The 22,932-nt window shown below is 53.4% G+C and overlaps 1 protein-coding gene and 1 non-coding gene across 4 annotated transcripts in view; one reads left to right on the forward strand and one right to left on the reverse strand.

Moving 5' to 3' along the window:
* Positions 1-1,236: 1,236 nt before the first annotated feature.
* The window catches only part of WWC1 (WW and C2 domain containing 1), a 120,554-nt gene continuing 98,858 nt past the window's right edge, over positions 1,237-22,932 (forward strand). For 2 of the 3 annotated variants that reach the window (XM_059699140.1, XM_059699141.1), the window contains exon 1: positions 1,237-1,866. In XM_059699140.1, the coding sequence (XP_059555123.1) occupies positions 1,748-1,866 (119 nt within the window). In that variant the 5' untranslated portion in view covers positions 1,237-1,747. The remainder of the gene's footprint in view (positions 1,867-22,932) is intronic. The other variant, XM_059699143.1, reaches the window with a different exon arrangement.
* LOC132236255 (U6 spliceosomal RNA) lies at positions 19,295-19,404 on the reverse strand. The gene has a single exon (XR_009453215.1). It is a non-coding gene; the product is annotated as a U6 spliceosomal RNA (small nuclear RNA).

The raw sequence follows: 22,932 nt of genomic DNA on the forward strand, positions 1-22,932 counted from the left end.
ATTCCCCATGAAAAGATGGGGAACTCCTACTTTTGGTTGTTGGTGGCCAGTGTGAGGTCCACGTTTCCGGATTTTTATGCGTGGCACCTGTGGAATGATGGAGGGAAGAAAGGGCAAACGTTGAGTTGAGTCCTAGGTCTGGCCTCAGGCAAGTAATTGACTTTGCAGAAGGCACTCGGAGGTGAGGAGCTGCTGTGGCGGGTCTTCTCTGTTGAGACCACAGACCTGGGATTCCCGCCCTCGTTCAGCACACCTGGGCCCAGACAACACAAGATGCTGGTTTCTCGGGGAGACTGTGGGGGCTCAGCAAGAGGATCCACGGAAGCGCTGGGCTTCATCCCTCAGTCCAGCTTCCGGACACATGTCCAGGGCAAAGGAACGGTGATACACTTTCAGGAAACACAGACAAGCCAGGGGACCCCCCACTCAATCATGCCACCTTCCTTTTTTGAATGACATATTTTTCATTTCTCAAGAAATATCAGGTCTGCTTTTAAAATTTCTCATTTTTTTTCAAGATGAATTTTTTTTGGTGTGTGTCCTTTATTCTTTTTCAAAACCCCCTTCCCACCAAATTTGTAACATACCTCAAGGCAGCGAAGAAGAGAACGCATGTGAAGCTGCTGGCCCACGGCCTGGGACGGCTCCGTACTCAGTTTGGCTAACAACAGCAACATCATGACTATTATTTTTACAAAGTGCTCACCCTGACACCCTCTGGAAATCCTCTCGGGGGAGGGGCCCGAAGGAGAGCCGGCTACATTTGCAAACACTGGGGTGGGGGTGGGGGGATGGGTGAAACAACACGGGTAGAAGAATGGAGTAAGAGGGAGACAGATGGTGTGTGTGCTGGGGGGAGGAATCAGAGATCCTGTGAAACTTATGTTCCCCGATTTCCAAGAGCGTTTCTATTTAACCACTTCTTGCCTACTCCGGAGTCGGGGCCACCTGTGCCAAGAGCCTGGACCCTCGGGGTGCGAGAGCCAGGGGCGTCGGGAGGTAGAGGCAGAGCGGGTCTTGCTTAGCCTGCTGGGCTCCCGTCTGGTTTCGGGACCCAGGTAAAGGGAGGACTCGTTTGCCAGACCCAGCCGCACAAGGGCGGGCGGGCGGGCGGCCGGCTGTTCGGACTGTCCCACGAGGGGGCGCGTCTCGGGCCCGAGGACCCGCCCCTCGCGGCGCTGGGCGTGGGGAGGGGACCTGGAGCCCAGGCGCCCGGCGCTCCGCCCCCCGTTTCCGGGGCAGCGCGGCTACCTGCACCGCCCGCGCCGCACCTGGCGGAGGCAGAAGTCGCGAACCGAGCGAGCGCCGGGCGGCGGCGGGGAGGAGGGACGGCACCCGGCCGCGGGGCGGGAGCGGCGGCCGCGGGCGGCGTGGAGGGCGCAGCGCGCCGCGCGGCGGAGGCAGGCAGGCGGCAGCCGCGCTCGGCTCGCTCAGCCCCGCCGGCCGGGCGCGCACCCGGGCCCGCACCGCGCCGCTGCGGGCGCACATGGCAGCGTGAGCGGCCGGCGGCGGGAGGAGCGGGCGGCGCCGGGCGGGGGCCGCGGGGCCACAGGGCCGCATGGACTGCCGCGCCACCCCGACCGGCCCTCACTAGGGCCCCCCAGCCGCGGGCACCCCCGCCGCCACCCCCCCGATTATGGTGCCTCGGCGGCCGCCCGGGTCGGGTACAGCCGGCCGGAGGCGCTGAGCCGGGGGCCCCAGCGGCGGCCGGGAGCTGCATGGGGGAGCGCGGGCCGCTCTTGGGAAGATGCCCCGGCCGGAGCTGCCCCTGCCGGAGGGCTGGGAGGAGGCGCGCGACTTCGACGGCAAGGTCTACTACATAGACCACACGAGCCGCACCACCAGCTGGATCGACCCGCGGGACAGGTAGGACCCGGGGGGCCCCCACCCCCCACCCGGGCCGTCTGTGCCCTGGGGGCTACCAGCCGGGACTAGTGGCCGGAGGGCGGGGTGGCTCCGCCAACCTCTTGAGCTTTCTTTGCCCCCCCTTCCCCCCCCCAGCCCCACTGCCCTTCTGGAGCGCCGCTCCGGCCCCCGTGAGCTCCTGGGAGGAGGGGACAGCAGTGAGTTGGCCCAGGCTGCCCCACCGCCATCCCTAGATGGAGGACTTAGGCCCCAGTCCGCACCTGCCCAGAGTTTTGACCTCGAGCTCTAGCCCCGCCCCCGCCCCTTTAGGAGAAGAAGGCGTGCGGGGGCGGGGGAGCGACCCAGCTGAGGGATGCTGGGGCTTCCCGGGGAGGCTTTCCCCAGCGCGGGGAGGGCAGCGGGAGGGGGCCTGGGAAGCATCTGGTTGCGGGGGGAGGGCCTCAGGGTTCGGTGGGAGTCTGCTGGGGGAAGGACAGACGCGCGCACGGAAGGCTGCTGGAGTGGGGGTTTTGACAGGTGCCTCTGAGGTTCCGAAAAGAGCACGGAGCCTCCGGTGGCCTGGAGGCCGGGAGTGGGAAGGGAAGGGAAGGAAGGAAGGAGCAGGGGAGGGCTGCTCGGGGAGACTGGTTCTCCAGGAATCCACAGCGACTTGGGAGCTGTTGGCTTGTAGATGGGGGCGAGAGGCCTCCGGCAAAGCCCTGCCCATCGCGCTTCCTCCTCCCTTTCTTCCTCTGGGGACCGGGCTCCTCGGCCCTGCACCTGCGCGTCCTGACCTTGGGGGCCACCACGCCGGCTGTAGTACAGGATTTTTTAAAATTTTATTTATTTTTTTGCTGAGGCAGGTGGAGTCCGAGATGCCTGGTGTGGCCTTTAGCTTCCAGACTTTCTCCCAGTTTCCACTGTTCGGCATTTCTTTTCTTTTAAATATGTTTTTATTGATTTCAGAGAGGAAGGGAGAGGGAGGGAGAGATAGAAGCATCAGTGATGAGAGGGAATCAATGTTCGGCTGCCTCCTGCATGCCTCACACTGGGGATTGAGCCTGCAACCCCCTGACCGTAATCGAAGGGAATCGTGACCTCCTGGTTCATAGGTCAACACTCAACTACTGGCCCACGCAGGCTGGGCTGCTTGGCATTTCTTTGCACACAAGCACCCCCTCCCCATGTATGTGGTGGGGGGAGGGGAGGACCACCTTCTGGGACAGCTTTGTTGTCCTTTGCTGACTCAGTCCTTGGCCAGAGTGTGTTAGGGATGTGGAATTTTCACCTGGTCGCTGGCTGTGACCTTGGGCATCAGGTAGGTGCCTCTACAGCAATGCAGGTAAATGTTTTGGACCCTTCATCTTGCTGGGTTACGATGTATGTCCCAGGAGGCTCTGATGGGTGTGTAGCAAGGTGAGGGTGAACAGAAAGAAAAAGTGTTAAGGAGGTGTGAGTTCAGATTCTCAGGGTTCCTGTGAGCAAGTAAGTTCATTCATTCAACACTTACTGGGTTGCTCTATGCTCAGTGCCATGCTGAAGGTCTCATTTACTGTAATCTGTAAGAGAAAATTTTAATGCTAGAGAGCATTCCTTGGGCAAGCTGCTTTAACCGCTGGGCCTCAGTTTCCCTATTTGTCAGACGAATGGTTTGCTGGGAAGGGAAGCAGTAATAGTGGAACTCTTAAAAGTTGGAAAGGATAGAGAAGATCAGAGTCCGACTCCCATTTTCAAACGTAGGAGAGAATTTGAGGCCCAGGGGTGTGAGGAGCTTGTTTTGATGTTTCTAATACTCTGTATGCCAAGTTCTTTTTAAATATTACTGATTTAGAGAGGAAAGGAGAGCTATATAGAAACATCAATGATGAGAGAGAATCATCGATTGGCTGCCTTCTGCATGCCCCACAGTGGACAAGCCCACAACTCTGGCATGTGCCCTAACTGGGAATCGAACCGTGACCTCCTGGTTCATAGGTCAACCCGCAACCACTGAGCCACGCTGGCCGGGCATCATATGCCAAGTTCTTTACCGGCTCAGAACTTTTAACCTCTAACATGTTTAGGCTCACTTTCCTTCCCCAACCCCCTTGGGGAAGCCCCTTGTACTGCTCCTAGAAGAGACACAAGTTCGAGCTCTGTGTCCTCCCCCAGTTTAGGTCCTGGCAGGTGTGCTGTTAGCAGTTGGATGACAGAGGTGAATACCTGGTGCTGCTCACTCACTCACTCTGGGTCACCCGTCTACAGACTGTTCGGCGTCTCTGAGAGGATAGTGCAGCTGTAGGAAGCTTCTCGAACACCCGTCATTCTTTACCCTTGGAAGAGGGCAAGCAGTATTGCTTCCGAGAAAACCTGACTTGGCTAGAGCATAATTTCCCAAATTTTAGTACTATGTGGACCACCTTCACGATATTTTGCTATGTGCATCTGTGCTTTGCTTACTTCATACTTGACTTTAAAGGAACTCAACTTGAAAAAATTTTTAAGCCACTTTCACAGTGGGAAACTAGGAATATCTATTGCCGTAAATAGAAAGGATCCTTTAAAATACAGTGGAGGAATAAAACCCCGCTGCCATTATATTCTAGCTCGTACTGTGGCCTGCCCATGGCCCCAGCCACAGGCCTGCGCAGCCTTTGTTTTTAGGCAGATTGGCAAGCGATGGAGAGGAATTAAAAACATACGGTTGCTGAATGGAGCCCCTGGCTTCTTCACTGTGCAAGTCATTGGTTTTGTGCCTCCTGGTCATGCACCTGCACTTGCACTGGGCTGGTGTGGGGCCCCTGAGCTTGGGGTGCTGAGGAGATCTGAGTGGTACCTTGGGGTCTCTGATGAATCTAACTTTGGAAGTTTGGGGAAAGAGCTGAGCAGAGGGCATCTATTCCAGGCTCTCCGGAATTTCCTTCCCGCACCCCGGGTAGGGATCTCTGTCTGCTGGTCCTGCCTGCGTGGCCTCAGGCCCATCGCTTGAGCTCTCGGTGCAGGTGCTTCATCAGTGAGAGAACGGGGTTGATGAGATGGTCTGGGAGAACGCTGCCTGCTCTCAGGCTTCTCCTTACCCCTCCTGCCTCCAAGACAGAATTTGGGGGTGCGGATAGGTGGCAGGGTAAGGGGGCTGTGAAGAGGAGGAAAAATTTAAAAAGCTAGAAAGAGCCAGACTTCTTTGGGGTGGGGGGTGGGGTGGGGTAGAGGAGATAAATCCTGCCAAGGTGCTTACATCTCTGCAGCTGGTTAATGCTGGGAAACAAAATAAATCACACACAAGATGCTTACGTGCAGCCGTTCGCGTCCGTCTGGGCTTTTTCCTTACCTGAATCAAGGAGATGCCTGCCCATTCCCCTGAATTTAAAAGAAGCCAGTCCAATGGGCCTTCAGTCAGAAAAGGGATTTCTTAGCCACCAAGAACAAAATAGCGTCTCGGGTTACCAACCCCCGAAGAATGCCCTGGCACATTCCTCCCCGTGGGGCTGAGCTGTTTTGTGTGCTGTCCGGCCTGGAGGCTGCTGGGGGTAGGGAATCCAGTGTTCAGCGTTCCCTTTCACCAGGGGGTTGGAAGAGCAGCCAGGCAGCTGGCCCTGCCAACTCTGTCCCCTTCTCACCCAGGGGAAGGCTGGGAGGCCGGAATTCCTGAGGACGGTTGTCCCAACAACCGGAGAGGGTCCAGTAGGCAGCTCGGGCCCTGCCCACTGGGCCAAGGGCTCTTCCTGAGGCCTGGCCGCTGGGAAGGTGACCGGTCCCCCGCCCCGGGGAGTGGGGTGCAGCCCCATGGAGTGGTCTTCCTTTAGCAGAGTAATAGCTCCAGGTGCTTCTGGGAGCTCCCAGCCACGGGCCAGCGTGGCGAGGGCATTTGAGCCAGGGGCATGCCAAAACAAATACGCTGATTGTTCTCGGGGGAGGAATGGCCCTGCCGGAGAAGGTTCCTGAAGTCGGATTCCTGCCCATTCTGTGGTTTGTGGTCAGACCTCCTTCCAGGAGCCACCTGGAAACTCCCGGCACAGTTTGGGGGGCTGTGTGATCAGTACCCAAGGCCCACATGGCCGAGGGGCTACGTGGAGAGGACTCAGCGACTTCCCTTATGACCTGAGGAAGAACTTGAGCTAATCCTGCCGTCTCAGAAATCATTGACGTTGTAGGAAGTTGGGCCTAGCAGTCACAGACCTTAACCTCCGCTGGTCACAGATCCTTGGGGGAACCTTACAGAGGTTAAGGATGCTTCTTGAAGACAAGTGTGAACATGGTTTGGGGCACGTAATTTCAGGGGGCTCATGGACCCCAGGCTCATAAATTCCTGCCGTAGATTAGCTTAGAAGCTGCTCATCACTAACAGTGCCCCCTTCTGTGTAGGTAGGAAGTAATGATTATTTACTGCATCCAGGCCGTCTGCTGAGAGCTTTCCATGGGATTTCTTTTAATCCTCCTTCCAACCCTGGGAATAGGTAGTTATCTGCCTGAGGAACCTGAGGCGGGGTGGGGGTGGGGGCGGGGCAGCTCTGAGTTGGGTGAAGCCACTCAGCTTTTGTGAAATGAAGGCACACTGACTTACGAACCCTCATTTCTAAGCCCTGCACTGCTCAGCTGCCTGCTGAATCCAGACTTCTGCTCCATTGCCTAAGGAGTTTGGCTTTGGGGAATGGACCTGGGACAGGCATGGCTTCACTTCCCTGCAACCATTCTGGTGTGGCCAGGCCGCAGTTCACCAGAGAGCAAGTGTGGATAATGGGGAAGAGGGTGAGCCTTTTGAGTCCTGGCATCTTGGGTCTGCTACGTGCTACCTGAGTGAGCCTGCAAGTTACACACGCTCTCTGAGCCTTGGCTTTGTCTTGTGTAGGATGGGGAGATGCATAAGCAAGCTGGCAAGGGCGGTTCTGAGCATTAAATAAGCTCAGTCGGTCGGGCAGCCAGCACAGAGCGTGACATGCAGGAGGCACTTGGGGATGCCAGCTCTTTCAGCTTTTACTAGAAGTACCTGCAAAACACTTAAGCGGAGACGGAGTCTCGCCGAGCTCTGCGGCAGTTGGCAGACAGGTTGGGCCTTTCTGGTCATGTAATCCAGGGTTCTCATTTCACCGATGAAACGGAGACTCAGAGACAAGTGACGTGCCCAAGGTCACACAACAAGCAACCGTCAACCTCGAGTCGCTAGCACAGGTCTCTTTTCCTCTTTCTCTTATGAAAACTTGCTCCTAAAAATCAGATCCAGTTTCTCCTCTTCCATCGTAGTCGTTTGGGAGTCTTTCACACTTGGGGCTGATTTCTTCCAAATCCCTTTTCACTGTGCAGACCAACACGTTTCTTTCCTAGTGTCACAGTCCTGGGTGAGTTGCGTCATAGGAATTTGTCATTTGCCGAACAGTTAAAGCACCAGCAACGGCAAGTGAGTTACTATTTTATAATCAGTTAAAATGGATTTAAGGTTATTGTCAGACTACTTTTCACCAATTTCTTAAAGCAGGAGTTATAACCACCCTGCCATGGAATTTACCTGAAGCCTCTATTCCCCATGCTTCTCCTCATGGTCCCCTAATACCTACAGATGTGCCTTCATAAGTTATTAGAGGGTTTTCCTTCTCTTTCCGTTCCCCGGAAAGGATGCATGGGGTTATCTTATGCCTACGATGCATGGGGTTATCTTATGCCCATTATTAAGAAAGAAATAGGTTAAGAAGCACTAGTAGAGATAAGAGGAAGAAATAAGAGACTTTGGAACCCATAAATGAATACAGTAATAATAAAATGCTAACGTGTGAACGTTTACTCTCTGCTGTGCACTGTCTTCTATTACCTCATTTAATCCTTTCACTGACTGTGTGAGGTAAAAGTACTATTATCTCCATCTTCGGATGAGGGAAGTGAGACCTAGGAAGGTTAAGTCACTTGTTCAAGGTCACCAGCAGGTGATGCACCCAGGGTTGGAGCCCAGGTAGTGGAACTCCTGAATCCAAGGTCTTATTAGCTGTAGGTAGCACTTCCGGGTGCCAGCGTGCCCTGTCCACTGGTTGGCCTTGAGAGTTACCATTTATTCCTAAAATCTGCTGTGGGTCTCAGCGAGAGATGTGGGCAAAGGAGGCTCCATCCGAGACGCCAGTGAGAGAGATCCACGCGACGGGTGGCTTAGGAGACTGTTGGGCACGGACCCCACCTTCTGGGAGCAGCCGCTCACCAGAGCTCTGGGAGGGAGAGAACAGAGACGGAGGCAGGGGCACTCGGAAGGACGCAGTGTGGGTCAGGTTCAGAGTCGCTTCCGAGTCGCTTGGGTAAATGCTCCCGATGGCCAGGGAATGTGTAGCCGAGGCAGCTCCTCTCTGTCACCACCCCTCCTGCTTTCGGCCTAGCCACACTGACCTGGTTCTCCAGTCCCCGGGGACCGCAGGGAGCTGGGAAACACTGCTCTTTTTGAAGAGGAGAAAATCGGGTTGCCTTAGTTACTGGGAAGGTTGGAACACCGGGCTCAGGTGCACATAAGGAAAGCCGGGCTAGAGTAAGTGGCCGTTGGGGGTGGCCAGCTGGTTGCTGCAAGGCTCTTGGATGGAAGCAGGCTTGGTCAGGTTTGGATGGCATTGGTCAGGGTAGTGGGGAGGGGTGGGCACCGACTTAGTGGCAGTTGGCTGTCCGGCCTCCGGGTTGGGGGTTCGCTCCACCAAGGGGATCCACAGCCCCAGCTCAGTGAGGGGCCTGGATACGGGAAACCCACTTCCTTTGGAGAAATGGCTCGGGTGACCTAGCGCTTCCACCGGGACAGGGCTGAGGGCTGGATCTAGGCTGAGTCCCTGTGACAGATTCCCGCCCGGCCTCTCCCAGCACAGAGAGGGCCCGCCCGCCACACACCCTTAAGTAGAACAGCGAGCGAAAGGCTCCGGTTGCCGCCGCTGACAAGCCTCCCGGCCGCCTTGAATCCCTGTTTCAGAGTGAGATAAAAGGAGAGAAAACGCAGAAACTGGATACAGTGGCGTTTTGTTATTTAACCTTCACTCAGCGGGCCATTAAGCCTCCAGCTCCGGAGCAGAAAGCCTCTTGCCAAAATGATGGGGGGAGATTGCGGAAGAGGGGGGACAGGCGTTCACTGTTGTTGTGTCGGGGGAACATAGGACATTCTATAAAGAGGCTGGCCAGGGGAGAGGGGGTGGAGTAGAGAGAGTGGGGAGGAGGAAGAAAAGGACAAGTGTGGTGGGTCCCATGCCTCCCCCCCCCCCCCCCCCCTTTTCCCAATTCCCCTCTCAAAGCTTCTACCCATGACATCTCGCCGTTGGGAAGAAATGGGATCTCTCCGTTTCAAATGTCTGCCTAAGAAAAAGGACCGAGGCTTAAGTTCTCGTACAATGGTCGGCCAGAAAAAAAAAAAAAATGAAGCTGCATCAAGATTAGGGGCACCTTTGTTGGCTTTTTCTTCCCCCGCTCCATTTATCACTCCCTGGCAGCCAGGACGCCAGGCCAGCACAGCTGCTGCCTTTCCCCGGCCGCCGGCTGCCTGCTGTCACCGGGCCTGGTTCGGTGGCAGCCCGGCCATCCCCACGCCAGCGTCCTCCCCGCCTCGTGGCGGTTACCTGTGTGATTCGTTCCCGGGGCCGCCCTTAGGATCCACGGACTGGGACCTGACTGGGAAGGGTCAGGTATCAAGATGCAGGGATCAGGTGGCTGAGATGAGGTGACCCCGGGGCAGCCGTGCGAGCCTGCATCTGCCGGCCGGCTGCGGCTCTGTGAGCACGTCACCGTGTATTCCAGGAATTCCTTGCAAGTGCATTGTCTTTGTGTCACGAACAAGGAGGACAGTCACTGGCAAAGGTGATGACTACAAGGCTCTTAATCAGAGTTATCCAGAATCAGCCTGATCCAGCGCCTGTCCCGGGCCTTGGCCGAGCACTGTTGATGATGGTGTTTTTCTGGCATTTTGCAAGTGGGGAGACGGAGGCTAAGAACAGTTGAGTGGCAAAGCCAGGGTCATAGAGGTAGAAAGAGGCAGGGTTGGCGTCTGAATCTAGGTCCGTCTGATTTCAAGGCCTTACTCTTCGTACCACTGCACTCAGTGAATTTGGAGAGAAGGGAGGAGAGAGGAGGGGCAGCCAAGGGAAAGGGACTTTTTTATTTTTAATTGAACTCATTGGGGTGACATTGGTTAATAAAAGCATGTAGGTGTCAGGTGTACAGTTCTGGAATGCATCCTCTGTAAGGGGGAAGGGACTTTTTAACTACAGGGAAATAACCAGAAACACACCAACCAGCATGTAGACACCTTGTTCACGCTGGAGAAACATGTCTGTGGGGTCCCAGCCAACGTTGGTTTGCCACACCACACTGTTCCCTGCGGTGGGTAAGGCCTTCACCAGGATCTCCGGAGGATGCCACGTCCGTCCGGTCCTGGCTCTGTCCTTGATGCCTAGTGAATGACCTTGAACAAGTTCCTTCTGGGCTGTGTGTGAGTAGCACCTGCCTACCCCGAGGGCTGAGCCGAGGATGAAATGGCACCAGACCCGGCAAGTCTCAGCCCAGTGTCGCGTGCGCCTCAGGCTCCCTCACGGGAGCGGTGCCCACTGGGGCTCCTCTACCCGCCCGTGCATTGGACCAGGAGCTGGAGCCCGTGTCCCGTCCTTGCCAGCTCAGGTCTCTTCCTGGTGAGCCACGGTGACATCAGCACCTCCAAGCCACCTTGGCGGCGCTGGTTACATAAGTAAATCAATATATTCTTCGCCCTGGTCTTATCGGAGGCAAGCCCTGCTTAGGAATTTCTGCAGTGAGGTGACTCGCGCCAGTGAGCTGGCACCAGGCTGTGTGGGAAGCAGGGTAATGAATTGCAGTTGTCATGGCAGAGCTCAGAGGCTGGGGCAGGAACTGGAGGTCTCTGGGATTCACGGGGAACTGTTGGACCCCACGGCCCTTCCCTCGGAAGTCCCCTTTCCCCGTGCCCTGTGCCCTGTTTGAGAACCCACTGATGGTAGCATCGTGGTGGCACGGAAGGGTACTGGTGTTTATCCGTCCCACCCAGCTGGGCCATTCACTCCGCAGGTATTTATGGAGTGCCCACTGGGCTCCGGGCGATGTTGCCAGCGCGGGAGGATCAGAGCAAAGTCCCTGCTGTCACGGGGTGCACCCTTAGGCGAGGGAGATGGACACACAGTTAAAGAGATAAACTGTAAGATGACGGGGGGCTCGGTGTTCTCTTGGAGTTTTTTTTTAAACACATCTTAGGAAGGTGGGGGGGGGGGCAGGCTCGTCATGACCCCTGTGGGCAGTGGGGATGTGAGCTCAGACTTGGAGCTGGGAGGCCTTTGTGCCTTGGGTCGGGTACTACCGAGAGCCGAGCCGGCTGTGGTGAGCTGGGCCCTGGGCTAAGTGCTGGGCGTGCAGGGGCCACAGGGCAGGCGGTCTCTAACACACAGCACTTACTACCGATCAGCTGAGGGATGGTCAGCAAGCTGTGCAACTAAGGGCAGAAATGCCAGGTTTGCCGAACCCCAGCCGCCTTCCTCTCCTGTTGCACCTGGACACGGTCAGCCATTTGAAAATAGTTCCTGGAGGCCTGTAAATGGATAGAGTGTCTGTAATATGCCTGGCATTGTGGCTGCCCAGGAGTCAGCGGTCATTAACCAACAAAAATGCTATCCTTGTGGAGCCTACGTTTAGAGCCTCGGTTGTCAAACAGGCGGAAGCTCAGAACCCCTGGAGGGCTTGTTAACCCCACTCCCACCCCCAGTGAGGCCGGAAATTTGCATTTCCAACAGCTCCCGGTTGACGCTTCACAATACCCTAGGAGGGGGCCTCACATTCTCCCCGGTTTACAGCCTGGGAAACTGAAGACCCAGGTGAGGTCCCTCGGCCCTCCTTCTTATGCTAAGAGAGCTGACGGAAGTGGGCCCCTGACAGGCCCGTTTGCCGGCCACGCTGGGATTGCCAAGGGTGAGAACTATTGTTTTCCTGCTGACCTGAGGCCTGGGTGGTGGCAGAGCTCCGTTATGAACGAAGTCACAGGGAAGCAGGAGGTCGGAAGGAATTTTCTTGACTTTAGAATGTATAGAATTATATATCCTTGCTGGGGGGCGGGGGCAGGACCCAAGGAAATGGTCTTCCCTGTGTCTCAGTGGCCAACACTTTGCTGAGCTGCTCTTCAGTGGGAGGGTCCCGCCCAGTCCCCTTCAGCTCTAGAGGGCGTAGGGGAGGATTGGGGAAGAGGCCAGATCCTTCCCTCCAAGAACCCTCTTAACAGGGAGGCAGAGCCCAGCACTGATCCTCTTGACCAAGACTTGGATTTTCCTCTCAGCCTTCTCACTGGCGATTTCTTTCCTGCCATGTTCAGTATCAGAGAGATTTGGGCTCATGTTTGCCTTCATGTGAAAATCTCTCAACTCCCGTTTTAGCTGGAATGCTTTGAGATAAATTGGTCGGAGTTACTTCAGAGTTGTAGACCTGGGGGTTGGGCCTCCCTTTCATCTGCTCTCTGCCCTCAGCAGAGCCTGGTCTAGGTTTCAGGCGCACATCTGTGTCCCTGCGACGGCAGGAGCATGGGGAGTGCAGATGCTGTCACCATAGAGATCGTAGCCTGTGGATAGGAACAAATAATAGCGAGCATTTATTCAGACTTCAGATTGTGTCAGGATGTGGGCTGTGTGCTTGGCACGCGTCGTCCAATTTAATTCTTACAGCAACCCTGCGAGGTGAGGACTGGTACCCTCTCCATCCTGCTGATGGAGGCTTGGAGAGTAGAGAACTTGCCCAGGATCGCACAGCCAACCAGGGGCAGGCCTGGGATGTGAACCCAGCCTGCCTGCCCCCAAAATGCATGTTCTTCCCTGACCCGAAGGTCGGACCAGGCTGGTGAGCAGCCCTGACTTGATCCCGGGAGCTCCGACCAGAGCCCCTCTCACTACTGCAATTGCCGCAGGGGCAGCTGCTTCCCTTTGCTCGGGGTCTGTCTGGAGAACCAGACCTTTCTGTTTGCTCTCCCCTCCTGTCTTCACAGGTGTCCCTCACTCAGAGCAGGGGGAGTGAGCTGTTTTCCTGAGCACCGTTGGTTTTTAAAAATCAACTGCATGCCCTCATGCTGCTCTATGTGTTTCATAGTTTTATTACCTTAACTGTCACACTCACCTTCTGAGGGAGGTCCTGTGACTGTCCCCATTTAGAGATGAGGAAGTGGAGGCACAGAGAGGCTAAGTAACTTGCCCAAGGTCACACAGCTAGAAAGGGGCAGAGCTGGATTCACGCTCAGACCACCTGGCTCCAGACCTCACGCTCTTAGGCTGCCATCCACGTCGAAGGGTCATTGTGAGAGTTACAGCATGAATTTCCTCATTTAAGGCATCTAGCGGAGAGCAAGGCTCGGAATAAGTACTCAAAAATGTTAACAGTCACGACATCATTACAGCATTAGTTTGTGGGTGACTCATGGCTTCCGTGGTGCTGGTCTACCTCATAACCCTCCAGCTCAGCAACCAGAGCTAACTCAGTGTCTCCCATTCAAATTCTGTGACCGATGCTCATTTGGAAAGATTACAGAGCTGGCCTTGCACTGGACTCATCTGATACAGGGAACCATGGCAGGGGTCGGAGAGTCGTGTGCTCCCAACCTAGGACGGCAGCTGCCCACCCAGGAGAGGCCGTGAGCAGTTGGCATCCCTCGGTCATTCTTGCTCTGAACCTCCACAGTAAATTGTTCTGAATGTGTGGCGATTAGCAGGACCTGGTGGTTACTATGTCCGAGCGCATGTTCGATCCTGAGCCTTGCTTCTGCCCCCCCCCCCCCCCCCCCCCGCGTGGCAATCCTCCATTCATTGTGTGAGCCTGACCCTCTTGCTGCTGGAAGTGTGGCAGGTGAGCCAGGGCCCCACAAGCAATGATGGCAAAACCCGCAGGAATCCATACTCACCTCCTCACTACCCTCAGCCAGGAAGGGCCAGGCGGACCACAGCCGCTTAGAGACAGACCTCCTCTGCAGCCTGAGCTGGCTCCCTGCCCTCTGGGCCCGGGTCCCTCACCAGGAGGCTGCCCTCTGCTGCCCAGTGCCACCCAGCGCGGTGGCATTGCCTGGGAGATCCTTAGAAATGCAGAATGCCAGACCCACGGAATCAGCAGCTGTGTTCTGACGTGATCCCTACGCATGCTCCTGTGTGACAGCACGGACCGTCAGTGCTGCTCAGGTTTGTGTAACCCGCTTTTGGTTTTGTTCTGTGGCTGGCTGTGCCGCTTACCAGCTCTGATCTAGGACTCACCATAGTCATCCTATCAGTTGTAAACACAGCGCCAAGGCAGCCAGTTCCCAGGGCCTCACGTGGGATAGAATAGGGATTGAAGCCGGGGGCCCCGTTGAAAGGGGGTCCCATCTGCTGAGAAATGGCAGGGTCCTGAGGCCCAGCAGGTCCACCTGCGGGGTCAGATGCCAGAGGGCAGAGCAGACGCAGGCTGTGCAGGGGGTCCACGGGGAGCAGAGCATGGGCGTGGGGAGCACGGGGCAGCCAGAAGGTGGGAACCCTTGCAGGAGGGCAGTGTCTGTCGGCTGTAACACGTAATGAGGACGTGGCCCCCACGCACCTGGCGGAGATTGCAAAGGCAGGATTCTAGCCCTCATAACATTGGCTAGAGCTGGGCAAGGAGGTCTGGGTTTCCCGATCAGCTTCCCAGGCAGGGGCTTGAATGGGACCCAAAATAAATGGGTCCAAACAGGGCAGAAATATTGCCATGAGGGGACTAACAGAAACGGAGCCTTCAGCCACGGCTTAGGCTGGCTGAGCCAGCTCCTGCCCCTCCACCCCAGTCCAGCCAGGGGAGCCCAAGTGGGTCACCCTGGGGCAGCAGAGGCCAGGCTCCCGGTGGGGGGCCGGGGACCAGAGGGCAGGGAGCCAGCCAGCGCAGGCTGCAGAGAACGTCCCCCGTGCAGAGCCTGACCCTTCCTGGGGCAGGGTGGTGAGGGCGTGTGGCCGGATCCCAGCGGGTTTTCCCGTCACTGCTCATGGGCCCTGGCTCACCTGTGAACAGCGTTCCGTTCCGGCAGAAGCCTGGACCTTGCCCCAGCACATTCCTGGGATAACACCCACCGCTGTTAACAGTGACAGCCCCGGGAGTGTGAGCCAGGCGCCCAACCCCCGCCCGGCGTTCCTGTCCCGTTTATATGTATGTCTGTGTAAAATGACTGAAGAACGAGTCATTAGTGAGCTGTCCGAAGTCGCTTTGGGGGCGTTCCAGGAATATAAACCAATATTCCATCAAAGCCACAAATGGCTTTTTGCCCCAGTCCTTCAAAGCAGGGTTTCTCAGGAGTGTGGTCCACAGACGACCTGCGTTAGACTCCCCACGGAGCTTGTGAAACTCAGGTTCCTGGGCCCTCACTGGAACCTGCTGCATTAGAATCTCGGCAGGGTTCCCAGGAACCTGCATTTTTAGGAATTTGCATTTTTAATATGCTACCCAGGAGATCCTAGTACTCTTTAAACTTGAAACCCTCTCCCTCCCCTCACTCACGAGGCACTCCCTTCCCTGGGCATAGACCATGTGTGCACCCTGCCCGCTGATACTCCCTCGCTCTGCCGCTGCGCACAGCTAACTGTCACCTCTTCCGGGAAGCCTGTCTGACCATCTTTGTCCCAGCTCACGGAGGGGCTAGCCGTCACTCTTCTAACGTGAATCTACCACATAGTTGTCATTTTCATGCCGGTGTTCTCTACGAGTGGTGAAGCTTCCTATCTGTCTCCCCAGGCCCAGGGCAAAGTTTTGTAGATAATCAGTGCGAATGAATGAATGAATGAATGAACGAACGAACGAACACAAGTGAGTGCGGCTGAGAGGCATTTGATTTGGGAAGCTGCAGAGTAGAGGTTGTTGAGTAGATGCTTTCCAATAAGAAACTGCCACCCTCCAACTCTTCTCTTGGTCAGTTCACTCCTAGGTCCAGCTTTGGATCCAGAGGGCAAACATTAGACCCAAGGAGAGCACAGGGCTCAGATTGGCAGGGGCACAGCCCACCTGTTTGGGACAGTTTGCTTGCCCTGGGCCTGACCTCAAACCCAGGGTGGCTGGAATGGCAGGCTGGAGGAGCAAAAGAATAGAACTGTCAGACCATGAACCACCCTGGAGTCCTTTCCCCCAGCGTTTCTCAGAGTTTGCTACCATGATTTTCTGCGTGAGGCTCTGAATTGCTGTTTGTCAAACCAGGAACTGTTGACCCAACAGAAATCACACAAAGATAGGAGAAGCCCTGGACAGGCCGTCCTAATCGTTTTGGTGAAGGGAGAGCCAGGCGCCTGCCATCTGAAGAATGCTGCCCATCACCAACTCTGGGAAACAAAATGCATTTCCTTATTCTTAAGAACTGGAGCACCATGAAACCTGCTTTACCAGTCCAGCCACGCGGCCTCCCATCCTGCCTCTCTGGGTGTCTGTGGGGGTGGGGCGCCTCTGGGGGCTGCTGGGGGGTGGCAGGAAGGGTGGCTTTGGAAAGGCCTGACCTGGAGGCTCGAAGGTCAGTTCAGATTGCTGTGACCCCAGGGGACCTCAGAACAGGAGACAGACTAACCTCTTAATGTGTGAGGTCAGGGTGAGGGCAGCTTGCTCTCTCAGTCGCAAGGAGGGTCAGAACCTTGCTTGGTTCTTGGAGAAGAAAGGAGTGGCTGAATTCTAGGCAGAGCAGCTGAGGGCTCCTCAGCACATGCTTCTCGAATGGAATTGGTGAAAGGGTAGCGTCCAGTTTAGTTAAATGCGGGCTGGATCTGAATCCTTCCAGCATTTGCCGTAATTCCACGAGGGAGTCAGGTATTACAAGATTCGAGGTAATTAGTGGGCTGCTTTTGTGCTTTTTTCATAAGGATGTTATGTCTGAATCCACTTCCTTTCTGTCCTCATCCCCAATTTCACTTGGTTTGCTTTCAGGAGGAAGATATTAGTGTTACCACTGGGTCAAGGTTTCATATTAAAAAAACGAAAGTTCAGAAATCTTATTAGTTGCAGCCGCCCCGCACCCACCCCCCCCCCCCCCATGTTGTGACGCTGCCGTTTACTGAGGAATTTTAGAGACATTTACTATTTCACTTGTCCTCTCCTTCCATTTGAGGCAGCTGAAGCCCAGAGAGGTTAGGGACTCTATCAAGATCACACAGCAAGTTTGCAAGAGGGTTAGGTTTCCATGCAGGGCTGGCTCTGCTGTCCGAGTGCCTGTTGGTGCTGCCTTGTCCCTGGAGGTTGCCGGGCGCATTGCGGTAACATTGCTAACACTCCCTGAGTTCTCCACCATTTCTCAGAGCCTTTTGTGTATGTGTCCTGATTGGAGAATTAGTTAAGCCGCACACTCTCCCGGGTGCAGCGGCTGGAATCCAGGCTCTGGAGGAAATTCCTGCCTCCTTCCTAGATCCTGCAGGCACCCGGCTCCCACAGACCCTACTCTGTAGTGAAAACAGGAGACGTGGCCCACTGGTTGGCGTGGCCCGGTGGTTGGCGTGGCCCGGTGGTTGGCGTGGCCTGGTGGTTGGTATGGCCCGGTGGTTGACATGGCGTGGTGGTTGGCGGGCAGCGTGGCCCGAGGGGCTGAGCAAGTGAGGTTGTGATGACCCACAGTGTCATCCTTGGGTCATTTCTCAGGCGCTGAGCCAAGGGCCCTCCCCCTGCTGAGACCTCCTCTCCCATTTCCCCCTGTGCCTCCTGCCCTCTTAGGAGCCACAGCTGTTTGGAGACATGAGCACAGGGGCCTTTGCAGAGAGAGTCCTCTTCTCTTCCAGCATTCCCAGTATCCTCCCTCACGGGGAAGAGAGAGGCAGAATCCTGCGGAAAGGACAGGCGAGTGTATGGGACAGTTGAGATCTAATCGCTAGACTCCTGGAATACGTCCCCCGAATGTCCCCATTGGCATTCAGGGACTCTGCCTGCCTTCGTGAAGGGCCACACCACGATGAATGATGTGTTATCGGTGCAATGCCATCGCCGATGACGTCATGAGAATCCTGGCTTTGTGAGAGCATGTGCACAGGCCGGAATGCAGCGATAGAGAGGCAGTGAAAGGGCCCTGTTACACTGCGTGACCCAGCTCTTATTGTATAACTCCCGGGCTTATTGGCCATTTGTTCCTGTTCTCTTTGACAAAGGAATTTTTTTTTTTAACTTTCTGATTAGAAATCAGTATTGTAAGCTTGCTAATCACCTCTTTGGCTTGGCATGCGGACCCAGGAAAGGCCACACAGTACTTAATCTGTTTGCAAATGTTCTCTCAGTTCCCAGAAGTTTAGAAATGTAGTCAGCGCCTCATCTTTTAAAAAATTAGACTGTAATTCAGGATACTTCCAACTGTAATTATAAATGTTCTGAGGTTTATTTCACAGATACTGCGTTTTAGTTTACTTTTTAAAAAGTTATTTTTAATTGGGGTAAAACATACATGACATAGAATATACCATTTAAACCGTAGTTACGTTCATTGTTTCTTAGTACATTCCCATCCCCGTGGAGCCATCACCACCTTGTGAAAGATAAGCTCTTTTCATCTTGCAAAACTGAAACTCTATCCCCATTAAACACTAGCCCCCATTCTCTCCTCCCCCCAGCCCCTGGCAACCACCATTCTACTCTCTGTCTCTACAAATCTGACTCCTCTGGGGACCTCATGTGAATGGACTCTCAGTACTTGTCTTTTGTGACGGGCTTATTTCACTCAGTACTATGTCTTTAAGGTTCATCCACGTTGGACCTGGTATCAGAATTTCCTTGTTTAAGGCTGAGTAATTTTCCATCGTATCTATGTACCACCTTGGGTTTATCCAGTCCTTTGTTCCCGGACACTTGGGCTGCTCCCACTTTTGTTTTTGAAAAGTATTTACTTATTTTTTAAAAATATATTTTTATTGATTTCAGAAAGGCAGGGAAAGGAAAAGGAAGAGAGAGACAGAAACATCAGTGATGAGAGAGAATCATCGATCGGCTGTATCCTGAACACCCCACCCTGGGGATCGAGCCCGCCACCCCAGGCATGTGCCCTGACCGGGAATCGAACCATGACCTCTGGTTCATAGGTCAGCACTCAACCACTGAGCCACACTGGCTGGGCTGCTTCCACTTTGTGCCTGTCATGGACAAGGCCACTGTCATGAGTAGTGTCTACACCACTTCCCATTCCCACCGGCAGTGCGCACGGGTTCCAGTTTCTCCACACCCCCACCAACACCCTTGTTATTTAAGTATCCTAAATGGGTGTGTAACGGTTTGTCTTCTGGTTTTGATTTGCATTTCCCTAATGATTACTGATGTTGAACATCGACACCAGTGGTTCTCAACCTTGGCTGCACATGAGAATCACCTGGGAATCTTTTTAAAATCCTGATTTCTGGGCCTCATCCTCCGGAAATTCTGTTTCTTTGTTACTAATGGGGTGGGGCCAGAAACAGAATTTCCGGAGGATGAGGCCCAGAAATCAGGATTTTAAAAAGATTCCCAGGTGATTCTAATGTGCAGCCAAGGTTGAGAACCACTGATCTACAGATACTTTTTTTTTTTTTTAATGGAACGCTTCATGAATTTGTGTGTCATTCTTGCGCAGGGGCCATGCTAATCTTCTCTATATCGTTGTAATTGTGTGTGTGTTTTAGTATATGTGCTGCTGAAGCGAGCACTACTCAGATACTTTTTAAGCAGTGTAACTCCTCGGGTCATTTCGAAGCTTGAGAGGCAGTAAAACATACTGTTCAAGAAGCTAATCCTAGAAGCCAAACTGCCCGGGTTTCATGCTGGGAACGCTCCGTTCCTTACTGACTTTGTGAAGGGAAAAAAAAGACATTGACTGAAAAGTCCCAAGATGATGGAACATAGATAGCAACCCACAGATCTAAGAAGCTCAACCAACCCCTAGCATGGTAATTATATGGAAAACCACACCTAGAAATATCATAGTCAAATGGCTGGAAATGAAAGAGAGCAATAAGAATGATCTCTGACCTCTCGTCAGAAACAGTGCAAGTGAAAAAAGAAATTGAGTAGTAATTTCTAAGGTGCTGAAAGAGAGGAAGAAAACTATTGGCCTTCAATTCTTTACCCAGTAAAAGTATCCTTAGAAAATGAGGGCAGCCTTGGCTGGTGTGGCTCAATCGGTTGGAGTGCTGTCTAGCACACTGCTAGGTCACGGGTTTGATTCTCGGTTAGGCCACATACCCCATCCAGGTTTCAGGTTCGGATCAGGGTGCATAGGGGAAACAACCAATCTATGTTTTCCTTTCTTTGTAAAATAAATAAAAACATATCCTTGGGTGAGGATTTTAAAAAAATTTTAAGAAATAAAGATTTTTGCTCAGCTGGCATGGCTCCATGGTTGAGCTGTTGGCCTATGAACCAAGAGGTCACCATTGAATTCCTATTCGATTCCCGGCCAGGGCACATGTCCGGGTTGTGGGCATGCAGGAGGCAGCCAATCAGTGATTCTCTCTCATCATTGATGTTTCTCTCCCTCTCTGAAATCAATAAAAATGTATTTTTTTAAAAAAGAAATAAAGATTTTTTAAAAAATGAGGGCAAAGTCAATGCATTTTCAGATAAAAGCTGAGAGGAATTCTTACCAGCAGACTCACACAACAAAAAATGTTAATAGAAATTCTTCAGGCTGAAAGAAAATGACATCAGATGGAAACTTGGATCTGCATGAGAAATTAAGTGCACCAGAAATATAAAAGACTTTAACATTTTAAAATTTGATTTCTTTAAAAGATAATCAACTATTTAAACACAATAGTAGTATATTGTGGCTGAATTTCTTTTAAGGGGAAAAAAGAGTTAAATAGATGAGACAAAGGGGAGACAATAGGCAAGTTGGTAGACGTCAGTCTAGTTGCATCAATAATTCATGAAAAGTAAATGGACTGCACACTCCAACTAAAAGGCAAATACTGTCAGGTTGGGTAAAAACAAGACTCCAGTGTTGTGGGCTTGCCTACAAAAGAGTCACTTTAAATATACATATACAGACAGATTATATGCGATACAAATGCTAACCAAAAACAACAACAGAAAACCAACAACCACTTGGGATGCCTATAATGACAACATACGTACAAAGTATACTAAAAAAAAAGGAGTATTACCAGATCCAGGGGGAGAGCTTTGTCATAATTGGCCAATTCAGCAATAAGACAGAATAATCCTAAGTGTATACACACCCAATAGCTGAGGGCAAAACACATGAATAAGGGACTGCATTCAGTAGACCAAGTTTCCCAGGTCATTGTGCGGGGAAGGCTTGGTGGATACATTGCCTCATTCCGGGCCCATCTCCTTTGCGCCTGTGCGGAGGACGGATGTGGGCAGAAGCAAGCTGCACCTCACGGGCTCATTCTGTGCTCAGCATGGTGACCACTGTGTCCTTTCTGTTCCTGGCTGGCCCTGGGGCTCTCTGATCACAGCCCTTATAGATAGTTCCTGCCGGGACTCCACCTTTTCTTGCCATAAACCTTTTTCTGGAACCTGCCAGTCTCACATAAGATGTCAGCCAGGAGGCGGGGCCATGGTTCCTGTGGTTGGAAAGGGCTGGGGTCCTGGAGTGCTGGAGATGGGGTCAGTGTTTGTCGCTGGGAACTCCAGGTGTCCCAGGACACAGGGTGACATGTGTCTGGCTCCTGCCTTTCAGACACTGAAAGGGGCTGAGTGAGCACTAGGTGGGGCAGGGGAAGGGACTAGGGGAGTTTTTAAGCGATAATTGCCGGGAGCCGGTCCATCCTTGCTGTTTCAAGGGACCTGGCATATATGGCATACTGTTCTTAATATGTTTGCTCACCTTCTTGGCGCTGTGTTTTAACCAAGGTCACCTCTCCGAGAAAGGTTGAATCCCCAGGTAGGGATTTTCCCCTGAAGTTAGGGAGGGAATAAAACCCCTCAACTAAGTGCCAGGCGGGTAATTAATCCCTTTAACTACGAACAATCATGCTTAAACTACATAATCTTTTCTCCCTGGAATGGAGATAAGAAACGCCCTAACCTTTGTAATAGAGATTGATAGGATTGAATCAACTGGTATAAATACAGTTGTAACAAGACAGAAACACTCAGAACTCAGAACACAGAACTAAGGACACAGGGCTTGGAAGACAGGACCAAGAGAGACAGAGCCTAGGCACAGAACCTACACAGAACGTTCTCTAGAGACAGAAGAACTTCACTGGCGAGAGCATGCCGGAGGATCCTGGACAGGGACTGGCCTCGGAGCCTGGAGGCAGAGCCTGGCGAGAGAGCATGGCAGGGATCCTGGACTGAACCTGACTGCGGAGATTGGCAAGAGAACCTGACCAGGACTTGGCCACAGAACCTGGCTGGAGATCCGAAGCAGAACCTCTCTGGAGATCGAGACCATTCCTTCTTCACCGACTCCGTCCACACCTTTGGGGACCCCTGGACCTGCTGGGGTTGGACCCCGGCATCTGGCGCCCGAACAGGGTTCCCCTAGGTAAGCCCCATTATCGGGACGGATAGGACTCCACCGTAGGAAGAGGGTGGATAGTCTTCGCCGACTCCGTCCACACCTTTGGGAATCCCTGGAACAGGATTCCCATAGGTAAGCCCCCACCCCATTGAGAACCCCCACACTCGGGACGGATAGGACTCCACCATAGGAAAAGGGTGGATAGTTTTCGCCGACTCCGTCCACACCTTTGGGAACCCCTGGAACAGGATTCCCCTAGGTAAGCCCCCCCCCATTGAGAACCCCCACACTCGGGACGGATAGGACTCCACCAGGGTGCTACAGACCCCCCTATAGAGGATAAGTAGGGTAAGAAGGTGGATAGTACAGAACTTAGATTGAGAAGATGTGCCATACTGAGTCCAAAGAAAGAAGACTCTGTATTGATCTTTAGATTAAGAAGATGTGCCATACTGAGTCCAAAGAAAGAAGACTGTATTGATCCTTAGATTGAGAAGATGTGCCATACTGAGTCCAAAGAAAGAAGACTCTGTATTGATCTTTAGATTAAGAAGATGTGCCATACTGAGTCTAAAGAAAAAAGACTCTGTATTGATCTTTTAACATATGTGCTTGCTAGCAGAGGAATTAAGGTTACTCCCAGTCAGACAGAACGTTTTATACAAGAAGTATGTCCATGCTTTTCTGAGGAAGGAAAGGTAAATGTAATGGCATGGGAGAAGGTAGGCCCA

Source organism: Myotis daubentonii, chromosome 5, assembly GCF_963259705.1.
Source record: "Myotis daubentonii chromosome 5, mMyoDau2.1, whole genome shotgun sequence".
Lineage (NCBI taxonomy): Eukaryota > Metazoa > Chordata > Mammalia > Chiroptera > Vespertilionidae > Myotis > Myotis daubentonii.